Source organism: Cornus florida, unplaced genomic scaffold, assembly GCF_030987335.1.
Source record: "Cornus florida cultivar Cherokee Brave unplaced genomic scaffold, ASM3098733v1 CherokeeBrave_3.0.0_Hap2_Chr05, whole genome shotgun sequence".
In the NCBI taxonomy this organism is placed as follows: domain Eukaryota; kingdom Viridiplantae; phylum Streptophyta; class Magnoliopsida; order Cornales; family Cornaceae; genus Cornus; species Cornus florida.
The window spans coordinates 41,446,338-41,466,100 of NW_026775575.1; the positions used below are offsets into that span (position 1 = coordinate 41,446,338).

A 19,763-nucleotide genomic window follows, 5' to 3' on the forward strand; every position below is an offset into this window, starting at 1 on the left:
ATGACCCCTGTTTGAGTATAAATGATCCCGAAAATGTTTATAAGTATTGGGGACAGTAACGTAAGTCTAATATATATAAATTTGTAATACACCCTCGTGTTTTGATGTTGGATGAAAATGATTGAATTAATTAAGAAGTATAATTTAATCTTTCGTGATATTTAATTTGTGTAATTAAATGTAATTATTAGATTCATTATTATAATCATTATTGCTGATATACTTATTGTTGATGCAAAAATCTACACGCTTCGGAGTCGGTGATAATTCCTGCAAGACAAGAGAAAAGTGATGATTGGTGTGGTACCGGTCGAGTGCACTCCGACGGTCATGTTAATATTTAACGATTGAATATACGAGAAAGGATTCCCCCTGCGATGGGATTTATGGCGTACCTTTTCATGTTGATTGGCCTCACTTTTATAGTAATTTAAAGTTGTCGTTTCCGTATTTTCTTCCGAGAGAGGAGGAATTAGTTAATCGTATCTTTAGTGCAACCTTTGAATTAATCAAATCTTATCCTTTAATTACCTTATGAGATGGTCACCTTATCTCCTTAAGTTTATCTATGCCATTTGAGTCTCCATATCACTTGGAATTCTTATCTAGTCGAATATTCTGTATCAGTAGCCCTCCATTCCCGAAATCTTGCTTGTCAAGATTCGAGAATGCCAAGTCCGTCCAAGTTAAGCATGCTTGATGATTACTTTCTTGCCCCTTTTAATAAGGGAGTGGATTTGCTCGAGCTTTGTGAGCTCACCCTTTAATAAGGGAGTAGTTAACCCCTCGTCTCTTTATTGAGGGAAGAAAATGAAGTTGACCGTTCGTTCATTTACGGGGGAAAGATGTGTAGTCTTAATGAGGGTGACCTGTTTAATATAAGAGGTAGTCGTCTCATCTCTCTAGTAAATGAAGGAAACTTTAATTATCTCACTCTTCTGTGTAGAGGGAGTAGTCGTTTTATCATTCCTTTTAATGAAGGAATGAGGTGTAGTTGGTCTCTTGTCCTTTTAATGAAGGAATGAGATGTAGTCGGCCTCTCGCCTTTTAATGAATAAATGAGGTGTAGTCCATCTCTCGTCCTTTTAATGAAGGAATGACGGTGTTGTCAACCTCTCGTCTCTTTAATAAGGGAAGAAGGTGTGGTCGGTCTCTCATTCTTTTAATGAAGGAATAGGGGTGTAGTTGGCCTTTCATCCTTTTAATAAGGAAACCTTTAATAAGGTATAGTCGGCCTCTCGTCCCTTTAATAAGGAAAGTAAATTAAAACGAGTTTCACTCAGCTCGTCTCTTTAATAAGGTAAGTAGATTAATACGAGCTTCACTCAGCTCATCTATTTAACATGAATATCTTAACATATCAAAATGATAATGAATTATTTGAAACAACATATCCAAGTAGGGAATACTTTACTGTTGAAGCGAGATTCTGTACGATCCAGAATGACATCGTTTCTTGCAAAGAGAAACAATGAACCTTGACAACACCAGTGTGGTGCCTGCCAAGAGCTCTCCGACTTTCAAGCTAGTCACTAGAGCTCTGAAATAATAGCAAGATTTAATATATTAATTATCTCATACCTTTCAAGTCGATTCTTTACCTTCTTATGGGAGATGGTAACTGTCGTTACGTATGGTAACCGTCAGAGAGATTTTTTGTGATTCCATAGAGATTTTGGGGAGGATAAATCCCTTATCCTTATCTCATTTCTCATTTGAATTTGAGTTGCTCATTATCCACATTCAAACTGCCTATTATTTTTATCCTTATCATGTCGCCCCCCATTCTCGTGCTTGCTTGTCAAGCATCGAGAATTTCAAAGTGCTTTTTGACGGACCTCTCTTTGGCATAAATCAATCTCTTAATAAATGGTTGTACTAGAGTAATCACATTAGTATGTCAATTGAAATATGAATTATTACTGTAAATATCATAGAAGACCGACAAAAATAAAGCCCATATTACTATAACAATATTGGCTCTTGTGAGAAGAAGCACCTTCAATGGTGGTGCGTATAATGATCTGCAAAGATAGATCTTGATGTCCTAATGAGATTGCTTGACCAACAAACTTCAAACTTCAAAGTAAATAAACAAATAGAGATCTCCACAACTTTTTTCACAGGTGCAGCCTCAATAAGCAAAAGCTCTAATACCACAATAGAATTTTGGGTCTTCCGAAGACTAAAGATGTTAGGGAATGAGCCCAACAATCTAATCCAATCAAATTTGGAGATCAAAAGGTGTTAGATGAGCGTTTCAGCACTTAATCTTTTTTATGGACCCTATTATTATTTTGTTGACTCTATTATCTTTTTCGGTTGAAGAAAAATTAATCAGACTTAAAGCAAATGAGTAACTTGCCCTCTTAAATAAGAACATTGTCTTAATTCATTCAAAGGAGGAAAGAAAGTAATGAAACATACTGCATTTCTTCTCAATCTAATCAAAATTCATATCTCATTCTCATAAATGAAATATAGTTGCTAAATGATAAGAACAACAATGAACCAGAATTAGAATTAACTAAATGCACATATTTTACTAAAATTTTAGTGTATTCAATTTCTCATGTATATGCAAATTTTTAAGTTTTATTCTTGCTGATAAGCAAAATTATTTTCGATAAAGTTCCAATTTCAAATATTCAAATTGCAAAGAACACTTTTCATGACTTGGTTTCCAAGTTCTTGATTACCAAGAATGGCACATTGTAGAATGGACAAACTACAATATACAAACAAGGCCGATAATGGCTATGAAAAATGAATTCTTTTAGCTACTCATATTTATTTATTTTTTAGATTTTGACTATTTCACAATATTGTAAATTTTATATGAGATATCATATCAATAATGGCAAAACAATTAGCACTTAATTTAATTTTTGAATATTCCAAGAATATTATAACAAAATCAATAAAGAATGGCACACTATCATTAGTAATATGAATATTACCATTCATAGCCTGGGCTAAGGTAAGGTCGCCATTTAACAGCATTATCATTGTTAATATCCATACACTAATTGAGATGACAATGGTCAATATCAATGAAATTTTTGTTTGCAAAGAAATATATATATATATTAAATTGATAGTTGAGTATGAAGGAAAACCTGATGTCTGATAAGTCCTTCCCTCATATTGGTGCTCAGTGTAAATTGACTGAGTGTGTAGATCCAACAGCCTGAAAGTATGTGGCCAATCAATTATCTTGATCTAACGGCTTCAAATGGAGAAGTCAATTTGATTGTTGAAGTGGACAGTGGGGTAGTGCTTTTTTAGAAGAAATTGTGAAAAATGCATTTGACCGGACACATATATGTGTATGTTGAGAGCATCTTGTACTTATTATCTTGGTGCAACAGTGTGTGAGCTTCACGCCGGCAAAGAGGAGATCTTCAGTGTGATAAAAACCCAGTGAGCCTCAGAACAATGATCAACCAGTGAGGTTTAAAACAGTGTCCAACCAGAAAGTTTACTTCGTTTCTCTGGTCATCTCAGGGTACAGAACTTGAGTGATCATGAACTTCGGGGAGAGACGGAACTGTAGTGATCATGGACTTCAGCGAGAGGCAGAACTTCGGTAACTATGAGCACCGATGAGAGCACTGTGTATTAGTTCCATTAAGAGCTTCAACCATTCGCTACTTAAAATCGGCAAGAAGTGTTACAGCGACCCAGCTGAACAATTTCAACCTCATTGAAAGCTCAATTCGATGGAGGTGATCGAATTCGTGAGTGTCAAATTTTTAGGCGAAGTGTTTGAGTTGCATCGACAGTCTCATCAAACATGTTTGCATATAAGAGTTTGGTACGACCCGAAACATAAGTTCCTATAGACGGCGCCAACTGTTGATGCAAAAATCTACATGCTCCGGAGTCGGTGACGATTCTTGCAAGATAAAATAAAAGTGATGACCGACGTGGTACCGGCCGAGTGCACTCCGACGGTCAAGTTAGTACTTGACGATTGAATATACGAGAAAGGATTCCCCCTGCGATGGGATTTATGGCGTACCTTTTTATGCTGATTGGCCTCCGGGAGAGAAGGAATTAGTTAATCGTATTTTTAGTGCAACCTTTGAATTAATTAAATCTTATTATTTAATTACCTTATGAGATGGTCACCTGATCTCCTTACGTTTATCTATGCCTTTTGAGTCTCCATGTCACTTGGAATTCTTATCTAGTCAAATATTCCGTATCACTTTTGATTTATGAGCATGATACATGGTTGTAGTAATCTGTTTTACCATAGTTAGATATGAGTAAATGGTATTATGATTTTAATCATGCTTCTATCATATTTATTGTTATAGATTCGAACTATTATGACTTATAATTGTTGTGTCATTATTAGATGTAGCTATGATGAGATTTATTCCTGTATATAATGAGATTATTGAGATAACTAATAAGTTAGACTTCTTGATATTTTACACCATTGCTAGATATGGTCTTGTTGGATTGATGTGTAGGTGGGCTGACTAATAAGTCAAGACACTCTACTTGTGCCATTTTTAGATATGGCGTTGTTTATTGATGATATATTATATATATATGTGTGTGTGTGTGTGTGTATGCATATATATGTATGTATATGTATGTATATGTGAGCCATGATACAGGTTTGACGTCTTGGGTTCAGTGGTTATGACTGAGGTGTATATTAACAGTTTAGATGGGTAATTAGATATAGAAGATGTGTGTACCCTGGTAGAAGGGACTTTGTACCATCTCATGTGCGATTTTTTATGAGATACCCAATATCTGGTTGAGACTGCTCTATTGTTTAGTAGGAGTCTTAATGTGTATATTTGTATGTATTGACTATATAGATAGTGCATGCGTTTAGCTAGGGATGTATTGATTGTCGATTCTTTGATCGGGTCGTAGTAGAGGGAACTTGTTTGTGAGTTTAACCCACTATTTATTTTTCACGTGCTCTACAGTACCAGATTTAGAGTTATTCGTGCAGATTAGAGATCGTGCATCTTCACTCTTCCGTATCATTGATGTAGAACGTTATCACTTAGTAGTTATTTATTATTTCAGTAGACGTTATCTTTAGTTATGGGATTTTTATTAGGGTCCTTGATATATGGATTTCCGAGTTGTACTTTGGATGTTTATGATTTATATTTGGAGTATTGGTATCAGAGGATAATTATTTATTATTTAGTTTTCTTTGCAGCGATATTTATTATCCGATTTGTATGTTTGTTTATTACTAATTATTTTGATATTCCCGATTCTTGGGCAATGACTTGAACAACCTGCATTTCGAAATTAGGGATATCACAAAGAAAAATAACATGATCGTACAAGAGAGGGCCTCTGCAAATGATGATCATGACCGTGAAAGGAAGGGCTAAAGAAAACCTAGTTGAAAGGTGTCCAAGTCTTCTTACACGAAAAGCTAATGAAATGACCAAAGTACCAATTGGCCCCACGGTATCAACCCTTCGTCCCCAAAGAGAGGTCGGGGTTCGAACCTCTGTAGAAATAAGGTGTGTCCGTAATTACTTTAACTTTAAAAAAAAAAAAAAAAAAAAGAGCGAATGAAATGAATCAAAGTGCAAGTGTAATTATGTGTTGGGCAAAATGATCCTTTGTTATTTTCATCATTTTTTTAACAATATATTAATAAAGGTGGATGAGTAAAATCACTTCAAAAAGCAACCAAATCTCATAAAAATGGTCTTGCGAGAAAAAAAAAAAAAACAGAAGTCAAATAATTCAACTACTTAATATAAGGTCAGTGTATTTAAATTTAAATTTTTTATTTTTATTTTATTTAAACCGAATTTTAACATTTTTTCGAGCATCAACTTACCTTTTTTTTTTTTTTTTTTTTTTTTTTTTTTTTTTTTTTTTTTTCTATGGTGCTATACTTGGTAAACTAGGGAATTTTTTTAAAAAATTTAAAATTAAATTTTTTTTTTAGGTAAGTGACGAAATTAGGGTTTCGAAGTAGAAGCCTAACCGACAAAAGCCTGTATGGTTTCAGTCGGTTCTCCTTCTCCATCGGTCGCTCGTTAGTACAATAAAAAATTCATCATACAATGGGCTAGGGTTCGGTTCTTCGAGTCATATCGTCTGCAAGTACTCTGTCTAAAAATGGTTAAGAGAGAGAAGAAGCAAAAGCCATCGAATTTCGATCGCGAAGAGGAAGAAGACGACGAAGAACAAGTGAAGCCATCGAATTCGCTGGTCGTGCTGAGCAGCGACGACGAAGAGGCCAATGAAGATCTGAGCTTGAAAATCGTAGAGAGAGCGATGTTACGAGCGTGTACCACCGACTTAGACGACGCCGTTTTTGGCGATGGGAAGAGCGATGATGACGGTGGTATATCTGTCGGTGGAATTGATCTCACACCGTCGTCTTTACCGGAAGCAGAAATTGTTACAGATTTGAAGAATGAGAAGAAAAGGAAGGAGAAGAAGAAAAAGAGCAGGAAATTTGAAACGGAAGAGGAAGCTGTAAGCATTTGTATTTGATCCCAATTTATTTATTTTTATTTTTTTATTTTTTATTATTTATTATTTTTATTATTTTTAGTATTTTAAATAAATTTGGTTTTGATTTCTGTTTGGTTTCTAGGAACCTGGGAAGGCAGGGGGAAGAAACAAGACTGAAAAATTGAATGTTAGATTTTTTTGTTTTGAAATTTATTGGCTTTTCTGTTTCCAAATATTGAGTATAATTTAACCGACACCAGGCCATACAACTTGTTGGCTTTTCTGTTTCCAAACAAGGATGTCTTAGAATTAGAATTATTAGAGTTCTTGAATTTGTCTTCTCTGGTCAGGTAAACACATGTTTCAAAGGCTCCTCAAGGAATTATTTTTCCTGCGAAATAAGGATTCATTTGGTTTGATGGAATTGTACGTAAAAGACAAAAAAAATGAAATGGAGGGATAGTCAATTTCATGTTTTGTTTACAATCGAGGAAAGGAAAGAAAGGAAAAGGAGGAATTGCTTAACCCCTCAAATTGCATTTCTCACTGTTCTTCCAAAATTTTGAAAAAAACAAGGAAAAGAAAACTTAAATATTATTGGTGTAAACAAACAGACTAATTTTACCTGAATGTATTATCGTCAATTTTTTCCCAGGTGAAAAAAATAGCCAGAACCAAGTACTAACCGACTTGCATTATCTAGCTATTTCTTCAAATTTTGGTTTCAGTTTGATTTGTTTATGGACAGGGTTATCTGAATTTGAGTTTGCAATCTCTTATTATAATGTCGGTTTTGTGCACTTATATGTAAATAGGTTGATGCTGGGAAGGAAGAAGAGAAAGCAGAGACGGGCAAAACTTTAGAGATTGATAAATTGATGGAAAAAAATGCTGTTGAGATATCTGACAACACTGTGCTACGGAAGCTTCTTGTGAGTAAAGTGATATGGTTCATTTTATTTTGGGAAGTTTTTGTTTCATTTTATGGCTTAGACTGGTATCTCTCTTATTTATTTCAGCGGGGACCAAGATATTTTGATCCTCCAGGAAACAGTTGGGGAACTTGCTATAATTGTGGTGAAGAAGGTCATACATTTGTAAGCTGTACTTTGGCTAAGCGGAAGAAGCCGTGCTTTCTTTGCGGGAGTTTGGAGCACCATGCCAAGCAATGCAAGAAGGTTTGTGGAAGGAAAAATAAATTGAAAGGTTATTTTTTGTTTGTTTTTAATGAACTTGAATTGTATCTATCGTTTTTGTTTGGCTCCAATTGAAGTTTGACAGTTTGTCAAATTTGGCTATTGGATTTGGATGGGATTTCTCTTCTTGATAAGTGTTTTTTCCCCTCTCAAGTTGATGTAGTTTGATTGATGAAAATTTCAACTCTCTTTGGCTTCATTAGTATCCAGAAGCTGAATTGACTACAAAAGATCGGTTTTTTGGTCAAGCGTCTGTCCTTGCTGCCACTTAGTTTTTATAGTCTCCTTGTGGATTCTAGACTTATAGAAGATAAATTGTTTCTAAAACATTATTTTAATTCTCTTGAGACCTCCGAGGCATGACTGATGTGTATTGGTGTGGGAAAGAAGTTTATGCTTAGCATGGACTTGAATCCTACATATGTACTCAACTTTTATAAAAAACCAGATGGGTGCAAATGCTATGCATGTGAGCATATAGGCATTGTCACAAACAATTACCGGAGATGTGAATTTCTTTATACAGTGGCTTGGTAGGCCAAAAAGTCAGATGTTGGATGGTACATTGACGCACATGTAATTAATGGTGAGAGAAGGGAACTTTATATGGTAATACATGCCTTAAGGACATTATGATTCTTTAAGCTCTTAATGCTCTTAGAATGGGTGGACATATTGTTACAGTTCATGCTTCTATCCCTGCATGCTTTTGTGTCAATGTTTCGAATTTGTAAGGTTGGGGATTGTGCTTTTGATTCCTTAACTGGTTACAATTTATTCAATGAACTAATGGATTTCCGTAGCATGTTTGGCGTCATTCGTAGCTGTTAAAACCATATGATTAGTGATTCAAATATTATGATTCGATTCAAGTTGACCTCTCTACAATATGGATTCCTATGCCAAATTCCAAATTGTAACGAATCTTAGTGAATCAAGTGAACCAAAAGGGTGGCATTCTATTTATGATTTGGAAACAATTCTTGTGATTCAGTAGCTTTTCTTTGCCTCTATAGAACTCCAAATGAAAAACCAATATTTTTGGATTGTTCCTTCTCAACTCTGTGATTTAACCTTTGGAGTAACATTTCTCTTTGGTGTTTGGGTTTCTTATTTTATTATTAAGAAATGGTTTCTATATGAAATGGGAAGTTTTGCACTAGTATGGTATGAGTGGTAATGCTAGATTGCTTGCTTGGATTAGAACTCACTTTTCTTGAAAAGAGCTGACAATGGCTTCACTTTTGGAGAAGTACGAAAAAACAATCAAAGAGGTAGATTGTGAATATGGCAACTGTCTATCACACCACCGAAAAATTTATGTATTACTGTTCCTATACTTTTTACAACATTTTTTACTTATACCTATATAACTACTATTATCTTTTTCCAAAATTTTTAATCTCTTAGAATTCACTATTGGAGAAATAGTATATAGACTTGTGATTTGGATCAAGTAGTTAAATTTTCCAAAATTTTTAATCTCTTAGAATTCACTATTGGAGAGAGGTGTAGAGATGATGGAGAGGCAATGATGTAGAGAGCTGAAGCGACACCATCATAGTAGGGAAGTATAGAAGCAGAGATATGATGTAAATGCGAAAAACTTCAACTGCAAAGAGGGGGGCAACAACAGAGAAATGTAGATGGGAATAGAGCTAGAGCGTTGGTGTCCATGTCATGGAGAAGATAGCGGAGCTTTAATACGAAGAAAGAAAATCGAAGACATTATATACATCTATGCAAGGGTAACATGGGAATAGTATAATAAAATAAGGGTATTGTGGTAACTAGAATATATAAATGGGGCAGGGCTTGGTTGATTACTATCTTATTACTAAACGATATTTCAGCTTCAACCTGAGTTGGGTTCAACTATGAATTCCCAAACCTGCTCCTTTCCCATTTAATATGTTATCATACCCAGTGTATGCGGGGTGGAAGTCTGTTGGGATTTTGCCATCCCTAGGAACCATCGGCTTGATAATATCATTCAATTAATTACTGTGAAGGTTTGGAAGTATGTTCCAATTTTCCTTGAACATCACATAATTGCAGTCAATCTCATATGCTCAAGTGTATCCTGGACTACATATTACAGTGAATAACAGTGACCTTGTGTCCCAAAAGAATTTCTGAATATGGATCTGTGACTAATGTTTATTTGCTTATCAGAAAATTAAGAGATGGATATTTATTTAGTCACCTGATTTGCTTGTTTATTTATTTACTTCTTCTGTTGGCAGGGACAAGATTGCTTTATATGCAAAAAAGGAGGTCACCGTGCAAAAGACTGCCCAGATAAATACAAAGTGGGATCACAGAGTTCTAAGATATGTTTAAAATGTGGAGATTCTGGGCATGATATGTTTTCATGCGAGAATGATTATTCCCTTGATGATCTAAAGGTTTTTATATCCTTTGTGTGTGTATATATAATATTCATACAATTATTTTTATTGCAATAGGTATTCATGCGTTTTTCAGATCCTAAATATTTTTAATTCTTTTTGTTTAACTATTGTTTTCCTCTTTCCCCTTTTGCCTTCAACAATTAGGAAATACAATGTTACATTTGCAAGAGTGTTGGCCATCTTAGTTGCGCTAAATTTATCGATACTAGTCCAAGAGAAGCTTCTTGTTATCGATGTGGTCAACTGGGCCATACTGGTTTGGTAAGTTTATTCAAATTTTCATAAATCATCCAGCAGTATTTTTGGATGTATCAATATTTAAGATTATAGATATGTATTTCAAATTATTAAAATCGTGATTCTAGGTCGTAGAATCACACGATTCTACGATCCTAGATCCCCAAATGAGTTAAATCGAATGAAAATCGCTCCTTTGAGTAGAATCGGGGTAGAATCGTATAGGAGAATCGTATGGTAGAATCATAAGATTCTACTGATTGTATACGATTTTATTGTGTGCCTTGTTTGGCCCTGTATTTTTGCGCTGACACACTGTTTTGATGGGTTGGGCTCTTTTAATAAGAAATCCCAACGATCTTGGGGCCCAAAACAGTAAAAGATAAAGATGAAATTCTGAATTTGGCGAACATTGAAGACTCCAAATTCAGTTGTTCTTCAACATCAGGCCTTTTTTTGGTTTCTTTGTTTCTTGTTCAGATATTCCTAATTTATAAGCATGGGTATTTCTTGTTCAGTTGCACCTTTGTTAATCTGTTGTGTTTATGTTCTATTTATGTTTTTGGATATAAATTTGATAATTTTGGTCAGTGTATAATGTTTATAACTTTATGTTCATAATTAAGTAATTCATTTTGTTAGTAGCACTAGCATATGAGTTCGTAATAATTCTTTTTTTTTTTTTTTTTTTTTTAATTTTTTATATATATAATTATATATAATTCATATCTAATTGAATTGATGTTGAAAGTTTGAAACTTGATTAGTTGAATTATTTGGATATATTAGTAGCACTACATTCTCTTATACATTATATTTGGATTGGTGCTTCTATACAAGTTTTGTGTTTTGGACTTATCTTTGCTATATCTTAGAGATATAGGTTTGAAATGCTTTTCTACTAGTTTGGTAGAATCTTACGATTCTCGATCCGATTCTACGATTCCGATTCTACGATTCCGATTCTATGAAGTCCCCAACGATCCTACGTAGAATCCTGATTGTAACAACCTTGATTTCAATTGCTGTTGTATAAAGTGTCAAAATGCATCACCATGTTACGAAATGCTTGATATGATATACGTATTGAACATTTTGTTACTAACATATGAAGTTCAGGGTCCTCAGTTCAAATGTGTTAGTGTGTTGATTTGCTATCTTTGTTGTTGTTTGATAAGACTGAAAATTAACTACTGAAACTATTAAGAACTGAATTTTAAGTGTTAGTTATAAATTGAAATATTTAATATTTGTAAAAGAATTTAGTGTTTAGTCCAGTGATAAGTGATGTCTCATTCACTTATAAAAAAAGAAGGATAAATGACGTCTCTCATTCACTTAAAATTACAATTTTAAGTGAAACTTGTACTTTATTTTTTTTTTTATAAGTAGGGAAACTTGTAATTTTAAGTGGTACTAAAATTACTTTATCAATCACACTTAATTGAATAAACAATTATTTTATTCAAACTGAATTGAGTTATCAAAGAAGACCTTACTTATGTGTATTCTTTGAAGTAGGTGAGCACTGCTCCTTATTATTATATTAAAAATGTCCCTACCACCTCATTAAAATTGAGGATACAATAAATTAATAATGATGTGAGTGGAAAAGATGTCAGGAATTTTGGTTGGCACTCCTTCCCACCTCTCATCCGTCTTTTGACATATATTTCCTGTGATCCAGTCTCCTCTTTTGCAAAGTTGCCTGTGAAGAATGCTAAATTTCTGGGGGAAAGAGACAGACATGCGTCGCCCTTTTGGGTGCTCTTCAATAAATACTTATATATAAAAAAAGAGATACTTAGAATATTTTAGATTATATATATATATATATATTTTTTTTTTGATAAGTTATTTTAGATTATATATTCACTTAAGCTATGTTTTGTTTGGAATTTTTACCCTGATTTAATGACTACAATTGATTATTTTTTCATTGTTGAAAAATCCAGTTTGGTTGTCAGATAAAGTAATTATATTATAGTAGCTTAAGTAATAAGTTCATTGAATCATAATCAATGTTCTGGCTGATTATTTTTAAAATGCTGAGAATCTGTGAAGTAAAAAAAACTATTTTTTTTTTCATATATACCATTTAATCATGTTTTACCGTATTATTTTAATTTTATTCAATATTTAATAATCATTTATGTAATAATCAAAATCAACATGATTAATCTAAACATAATTATTTATCAAAAAAAAAAAATGATTAATCTAAACATAACTTATTATGCCTCAGCCTTGATACTTATCAAGAAAAAAAATTATGCCTCAGCCTTGATGAGGTGGTTGGGGCGATTTAAATATTATGTCAATTCATATCTTCTTGCACGGTTGGATTTTGTTTATGTAAAATTTTTATGGCTGTAGTGTCTGCATCTAAAGTGTGTCTTATTTGTTCAGAAAGACTTTGCTTCCTTTATATTTCATTATTACTAAATGACAATTCTGCTCAAATGGGAGTCTATATATATGCAGGGATGTGCAAGGTCATACGGGGAGACAGCTGGTGCTGGGTCACCCAGTTCATGCTACAAGTGTGGTGAAGGTGGCCATTTTGCACGTGAATGCACAAGTTCAGCCAAGGTATAGTTTTAGGTTCAGCAATTGCCGGCACACAGAATATTCATATCTTCATGCATGGTTGGATTTTGTTTATGTAAATTTTTTATGTCAATATCTGCATGTAAAGTGTTTGTGTTATTTACCACTTTGTTTAGAAAGACTTTACTTCCTTTATTGATACTTCATTATTACTAAATGACAATTCTGCTCAAATGGGAGTCTATATATGCAGGGATGTGCAAGGTCATACGGGGAGACAGCTGGTGCTGGGACACCCAGTTCATGCTACAAGTGTGGTGAAGAAGGTCATTTTGCACGTGAATGCACAAATTCAGCCAAGGTATAGTTTTAGGTGTTCAGCAATTGCCGGCACAAAATTTCTGAATATTAACATGTATTACCTTGCAGTGTTTCTGAACCCTAAAGTGTTTCCTGCATGATCTTTTTCTAGTTCCTTGCTCCTCCCCCTACTGGATTTTCTTAAGTCGTCCTAATGGTGCAAGTTTTTTTTTTTTTTTTTTTGTTGAACTTCTGCAGCGTAAGAGGAATATTGAATTATCAACCCCCAGTGGGAGATCTTATAAAGGAAATGGAGAATATGCAGGAGTCAAGTCTGTACAGGGATATGCAAGGTTATATGGGGAGACAGCTGGTGCCGGATCATCCTCACCCAATTCATGCTACAAATGTGGTGGAGGCGGCCATTTTGCACGTGAATGTACAAGTTCAGCCAAGGTATATTTTAGGTGTTCAGCAATTGCCGCACATGATTTCTGAATGTGTTACGTGCACGATGTTTGTCTAGTTGCTCCCCCATTCTAGATTTTTTTTAGAAGTCTTTCCCCCCCCCCACCCCCCAGTTTTTTAGAAGTCCTTTTAATGGTACGAAAGTTTGTTTTTTTTTGAGTTTCTATAGGTTCGTAAAAGGAATATTGAATTATCAACCACCAATGGAAGATTTTCTAAAGAGAATGGAGTAAATGTAGGAGTCAGGTCAGTACCTCATGATCTTGGTAAGGCTGGTAGAAAGAAGAAATCAAAACATGAAGAGGAATATTCGTCGCCGTCTAGACAGAGGGGTGGTTGGATTACTGAAGATCCTGGAGATTTTCCCCGTAGTAAAGCCAGAGTGAATGGATGGAGATCTCCAAACACACCAACTCATACTTGGAATCAGATTCCTAATCTAAACGCTGATGGTCATGCTCAAAGTTCTTATTCTTTTAAAAAAAGTCTAAAGCTTCATTTCGGATCTCCAGCTTCAAATGTAGCTGCCAATGTTTATCAGCACAGATTTTCAGCCTCAAGGTTTGGCAACTCTAGTAGTGATGGGACGAGGAGAAATTATGGTTGGTAGCAGGAGCCTTGTTTTCTCTTTGTATTATTTAAGGTCATCAGAAGGCAAGAACATCAGAAAGAAATAGATGCATAGATTCTCCGTATGGGTCACATCACATCTTAACCTTGTAAGTACCTCTCTTTCGTTTTAAGTTGCCTAACTGTTTTTGTGGTTTTATATTACATCTGGACGCTTCTGCATTTCCTTCACAGTTATTGAATTTCTTGTTTAAATTTCTTCTGCATGTCCTTTCCATGTTTTTTTACTAGTGTTTGAATTATTTTAAGGACAACATGGTACCGTTCTTCTGAGATGCTTGTCTCTTCTGTTGTATATTTATTCATGTTTAATTATCTTTTGTTTTGGCCTGCATGCCTTTAATGTGAGTGATTTGTTCTTGGTTAGTGTGCTAGGGCTGGGCCAAAGCTAGCTGAATACAGTCCACTTTGATGCTTTCTTTTTTTTGGCCTTGCCTGCACCTAAAATTTAGTCATTCAAATAGGCAGGGGTGCATTTGAGATTATCGCTGGAATCAGGCTAGGATAAAGTTGGCCAAACTCAGAATGTTCAATATGTATTTGGGTCTAGCTCAGTGCCAAATCAAGTTCATCAGCTTGTACAATTTTTGTTAGCTGAATACAGTATTAAGGTATGCTGTCAAGAAATTTTTGCGGTTTCTAACCCCCATAGACCCTTCTACTCAATCGACTAAAAGAAATATTTATAAATCATGATATGATATACAATAATATAGCTAACTTAAGAATTGATGTATTGTAGTAGACACAGAGGTGGGGGAATAAATATTGTTCTTTAATTATGTGAAAATATATTTTTTATTTGATTATTTTAACAGCCAATTAATTTGCAATAATTTATCACAAGCTGATCAGTAGTCGTACAACCACAAGACAAAGCATGGGCGATATATGGTCCGTGGAAAGTCTTATTGGGAGAAAAAAATGAGATCTGGTCCTGTCAAGTCATCCACTCTGAAAAGATAAGAGTATCAAAGTTGCTACAACTACTAGATATTTACTCATAATCATCTGCTGATTGTTAGCTTCGTACAACGTTTCTGCCTGTTACAGACTCTTTGGAATCACCATCCAATGCTCTTCATTTGAACGAAATCTAGGAGAAATGGCATTATGATTTGTTTTTGGGTTGGGTTTGTTATTTCAGCAATTCGAGTTCAACTCGGGCTGAGCCTTTTCAGCCCGAGGCCAATTCGGGTTGGTCTAGGGTTAACCCGGGCCCAATCCGAACGCACTTAATATTTTATAATTTTATTTTAAATTATGATATTAAATACTCACCGTTCACTTCTTTCAATCTAATGGTTGTATTTGTTGTATATATATAATAACTCTCAAGCCTAATAACCCTAGACATTTCTTGAATTTCTCTTCCTCTACATCTGCTTGGAATCCATCAACGCCACTGCCGCCGGTCATCTGGGTCTTCGCAGATGTGTAACCTCTCACCAATCTTCTATCTTCTATATTTCAGGTACTCTCTTGGTCACCCTCAGCCGACGACTCCTCTCTTTTGCTCTCTTCGCCGCTGCTCCCCCTTGCTCTCTTCGCCGCTGCTCCCCCTTGCTCTTTCCACCGCCCCTCTTTACTCTTGCCGCAGCCGTTCCCCCTTGTTGCGGTCACACACAACCCACCCCTTCTCTTTTTGTGGCAGTGAAAACTTTCTTTGATTTTTTTCCTCTTTCGAGTCAATTTTCTTAGGGTTTCCTGGAATGAAAAAACTAGGGTTTGAGTTTGGGAAGTTTCTGAAACGAAAATACACAAACAAAATTTCAAATTAGGGCTGCCCAACGTGCAATAGGACTCCCAATCAGTAATGGGTTTTTGTTAAAATACACTAACAATAAAGTGTATGAAAGAAACAGCTAGGTATACACAGTAAAGAAAAATTTAATTTAATTTAATTAATTAATTAATTTTTTTTTGTGATTTGTATTCACTTTTTAATTTATTTATTTTTTTTAAACTTGTGCTGCGTAATAAGGTACCATTGTTCCATTAAATTTTTTTTTTGTTTGCCGCAAAAAAAAAAAAGAGGAAAAGAAGGTGTCAACCTGTTGACCTGATAATTTAGGGTTTGGTTTGAAAATATTAGGGATGTCAATTCATCTATTGGTAGTGTTCTTGTTATGTTTTCATAAGATTTTAATTGTAAGTATTACATACAAAGGGTATGTTCAGCCTTTCCAAAGCTGAAGAAATTCAAACAGAAAAAATGCCACTGGTATATTAAATGTAAGCGTACCCGATTGGTGGGAAAAGAAAAGAAAAAAAAAACAGCTGGAATGGATCAGCCCGGGCAACCCGCTGACCCGGAAACATTCGGGTTTGGTCCCATGGGAATGAGCCCGAATTTGGTTTTACTTCAGCCCGGCCCAAGCCGCCCAACCCGAAGCCGGGTTTGGGCCGGTCTGGGTTGGGCAGCCCCAAGTTGCACCCCTAATCTCAACAACACTTTGCTTTCTATGAATTTCAGTTTACATTCCAAGCAATGTATTTCAATTATGTTTAATTTAAGTCCAACGACGCTCAAATGTTTTACTTTCCAACAACTGTGTTTACAATTCAAGTTAAGTACTTTCAATTTCTTTCCTACTAGCTCTAGAACTTTTCCTAAGTCCTTTTTCAAGGCAAAAAGAACCTTTGAAGTGGTCAATTAGGCTTCTTCAACAATCGCCTGATATCACAATTTCCAACTGGAATACTGTTTGGATCCTCTTTGGAATGACAACAGTTCCTGGCAAGCCCGCATGACCGCACCTTCCTGTACCTCTGGAAGGGACCCTTTTTGTAAGGCCAAACAGTTCATAATTGAATAATTTTTATTCCTTGAAGGAAGATGGATCTCTATCAGATTTTTACTTCCATGATACTGTTTATGTGACACTGGGATCGACTCGCAGACATGGAAAATTTAGGTCGCCTTAAAGGCAATATGGTGCACAAGACCTCGAGTAAGCATGGAATATCAATTGATTGGCCATTGGAAATTAATAGAACTGTATAGTATTTAAGTAGAAAGATTCTGTTTGGTGAGAGTGATGATTTGTCTACAATGATGTTCACAGGTGGTGCTTATGCACACATGTTCAGAACTATTCCTGCCATTCATTATTGGAAAACTGAGATAATTCTAGCCTGCCATCAAGACCATTGACATTTTTATTATTTTTGATAAGTAACATTTCATTAAAGGCTCCCAAGAGAATACACAAACTGCCAAAGAGGCCAGCTATATCTTCAGATTATCAGCAAAATCCACAATCCCACATAAGTAAAATTTCACCCATTGACCAAAAGAATAAAGCATGTAAAATATCGTTATAGAGACAAAATTGGAATTTCCTTCCCATCAAAGGATCTCCTATTCCGCTCTTTTCCCCAACAAGGGGGAGTGGCCCCCACTCCCCTCCAAACATCTCTAGCTCTGCTGACCACTATACACCCTCGTGAAGCCTCGACCATATCTGGTATCATCATTCTGCCCATCTTGCCTGTTTGCTACTTAAAACCCTTAACATTCTACTTTGGATTGTGAGGAGATACTGCCAGGCTAGACCCTTGGTATTGATGCTGTGCCCATTTACCTACTTAATTTGTGGTTGAGTTATGTGAAAGTTATTGACACCTTTTATAAGTCACAAGCTGTGAATTTGGTCTATAATTAATGCGCAACACTTGAAAGGAACAAGAGATGGTTGAATTAGCAATTAAGACTGCTGTTGATACTTCTTAAAAAATGCAATTGGATTATTGGTATTGTTGAGTTGTATGAGACAATTGAATAAACAATTAAGAATAATGATATATTTACTTATAAAAAAAAAAAAAGAATAATGATATATTTGGTAATTAAATTAAACTAGTGATTGGTGTGGAATAGGAACTGAATGAGAAATTAAGAGGGTTCTATTGTTACAATTTGGATAACAGACATTGGTTTAATCACGCGAATTGTAAGATTTGGACTAATATACAAGACATTTAATAAATGAAGTATGAAAGATATGTTTAACTTGTAGGACACTTGGTTTTGGCATTGAATGAACCATGTAAGTATTAAGCGGATGGTTGTGAAGAGGAATTATTGAATTCAATCATCATATAGTAAATACTCATCTATTGGAGTTCTTAATTTGCATTAAGCTGTGTGTAATCCCCTTATGTTTCAAATCTATTATGTTTATAAATTTATGTACAAATCAATTATGTTTAATCATGAAGAGTAATGAGTGACGAGGAAATGACTTGTTACTTGTTCTTTTGAGATGTTAATCACGAAAGAATGTTGGTTTAGTACTTATTGATTATTATGGATGGTGTTCAATACCCTTGTATGTTATTGAAGGGTTGTGTTATTTTCAGTTGACAAATGAGCTTTGTGAAGTTGATTAACGTAATCTATGATTATGGAGACAGAATCGAGTTTTAATTTCAGTTTTGAATACTATTTATTGCATTATTATCCTGTCTGGGATACAGTATAATCTGAATTTATAGTATTGGAATATGAATTGTGGTTCCAGTTCATGTCGAATCTGGATAAAGGGCAGACACTAAAGAAATTGATGTGAGAGACAATTAGGCCTGCAAGGGGGGCACTAACCACATTTTGTGTCCCAGTTCAGTTTGCTCTTCATTCATGCAAATCTATCAATATTCAATCTAATTTCTTGGTAAAACTAAATATGATGTGAACATCAAGCTAAAACTCTGTTGTATGCTAAATATGATCATCGATTTGATTTACTGGAACAATGATTTTAATTTGTGCTTATACTTCCATACACAGATTCGGAGCTGATCTGCTATAGCCTGTCGGTTGTCTGGGCAGTGAGAAGGGCAAGGTTTTCTGCATTTCCTCAAAATTTGTTCTCGTTGTTTGTTATACGTAGCTGGTAGTGAAACCCTGTACTTTGGGTACGATCATCCCCCAATATTTTCGAGCTCTGTTCACTAGAAGTTCTTGCTTATTTCTAAGTTTCATTTTTTATTAGTTATTATTTGTTCTATAAATTCAGCTGCCTTGGAAAGCCTTAATTATTTATTGAGAAGCAGATTTGCTTGTTTCCTGAAATGTTGTTAATATTTTAGACATTTTTTCTTTTTTTCTTTTTTTATACTGCATGAATTTTCACTTACTTATCAAAAAAAAAAAAAAAAAAAAAATATTTTCACTTGCATTGCATTTCCAGTTAACAAAGTGGTAAAAACACTGTTCTTTAGGATAAAAAGATGTTGCTATCTTACATTTTTCCTTGTTGAGGCTGCTTGGCTGTCTTCTGGTAATAAAAAAATTCTTATTTTTACATGGCAGTTGTATTTTTATCGAGAGTTTGTACACTCTCAAGAATGCCCTAAGCTTTTAAATTTTTTCCTCTTGAAACTGGAGTGAGTGCCTATTTTAGGAGGTCCCCAAATGTTTTGTTGCTTGCCCTAGTTGTAGGGATCTCCAAAATATGCTTTTCCTTATATCGTTAAATATTATTTGAAAGCCACT

General features: G+C 34.8%; 1 protein-coding gene across 2 annotated transcripts; it reads left to right on the forward strand.

The window, feature by feature from the left end:
• The first annotated feature begins 5,965 nt into the window (after positions 1-5,965).
• LOC132306354 (protein AIR2-like) lies at positions 5,966-19,340 on the forward strand. Of its 2 annotated transcripts, XM_059803715.1 has the most exons (11): positions 5,966-6,489; positions 6,611-6,655; positions 7,284-7,400; positions 7,488-7,646; positions 9,911-10,072; positions 10,223-10,339; positions 12,800-12,907; positions 13,119-13,226; positions 13,424-13,621; positions 13,803-14,352; positions 19,056-19,340. In XM_059803715.1, the coding sequence occupies exons 1-10, from the start codon at positions 6,127-6,129 to the stop codon at positions 14,241-14,243; spliced, it is 1,818 nt and encodes a 605-aa protein (XP_059659698.1). In that variant the 5' UTR covers positions 5,966-6,126; the 3' UTR covers positions 14,244-14,352; positions 19,056-19,340. The 2 variants fall into 2 exon arrangements, with proteins under 2 accessions (XP_059659698.1, XP_059659699.1); XM_059803716.1 differs by lacking the exon at positions 6,611-6,655 and having other exon boundaries at positions 5,967-6,489.
• Positions 19,341-19,763: the final 423 nt, after the last annotated feature.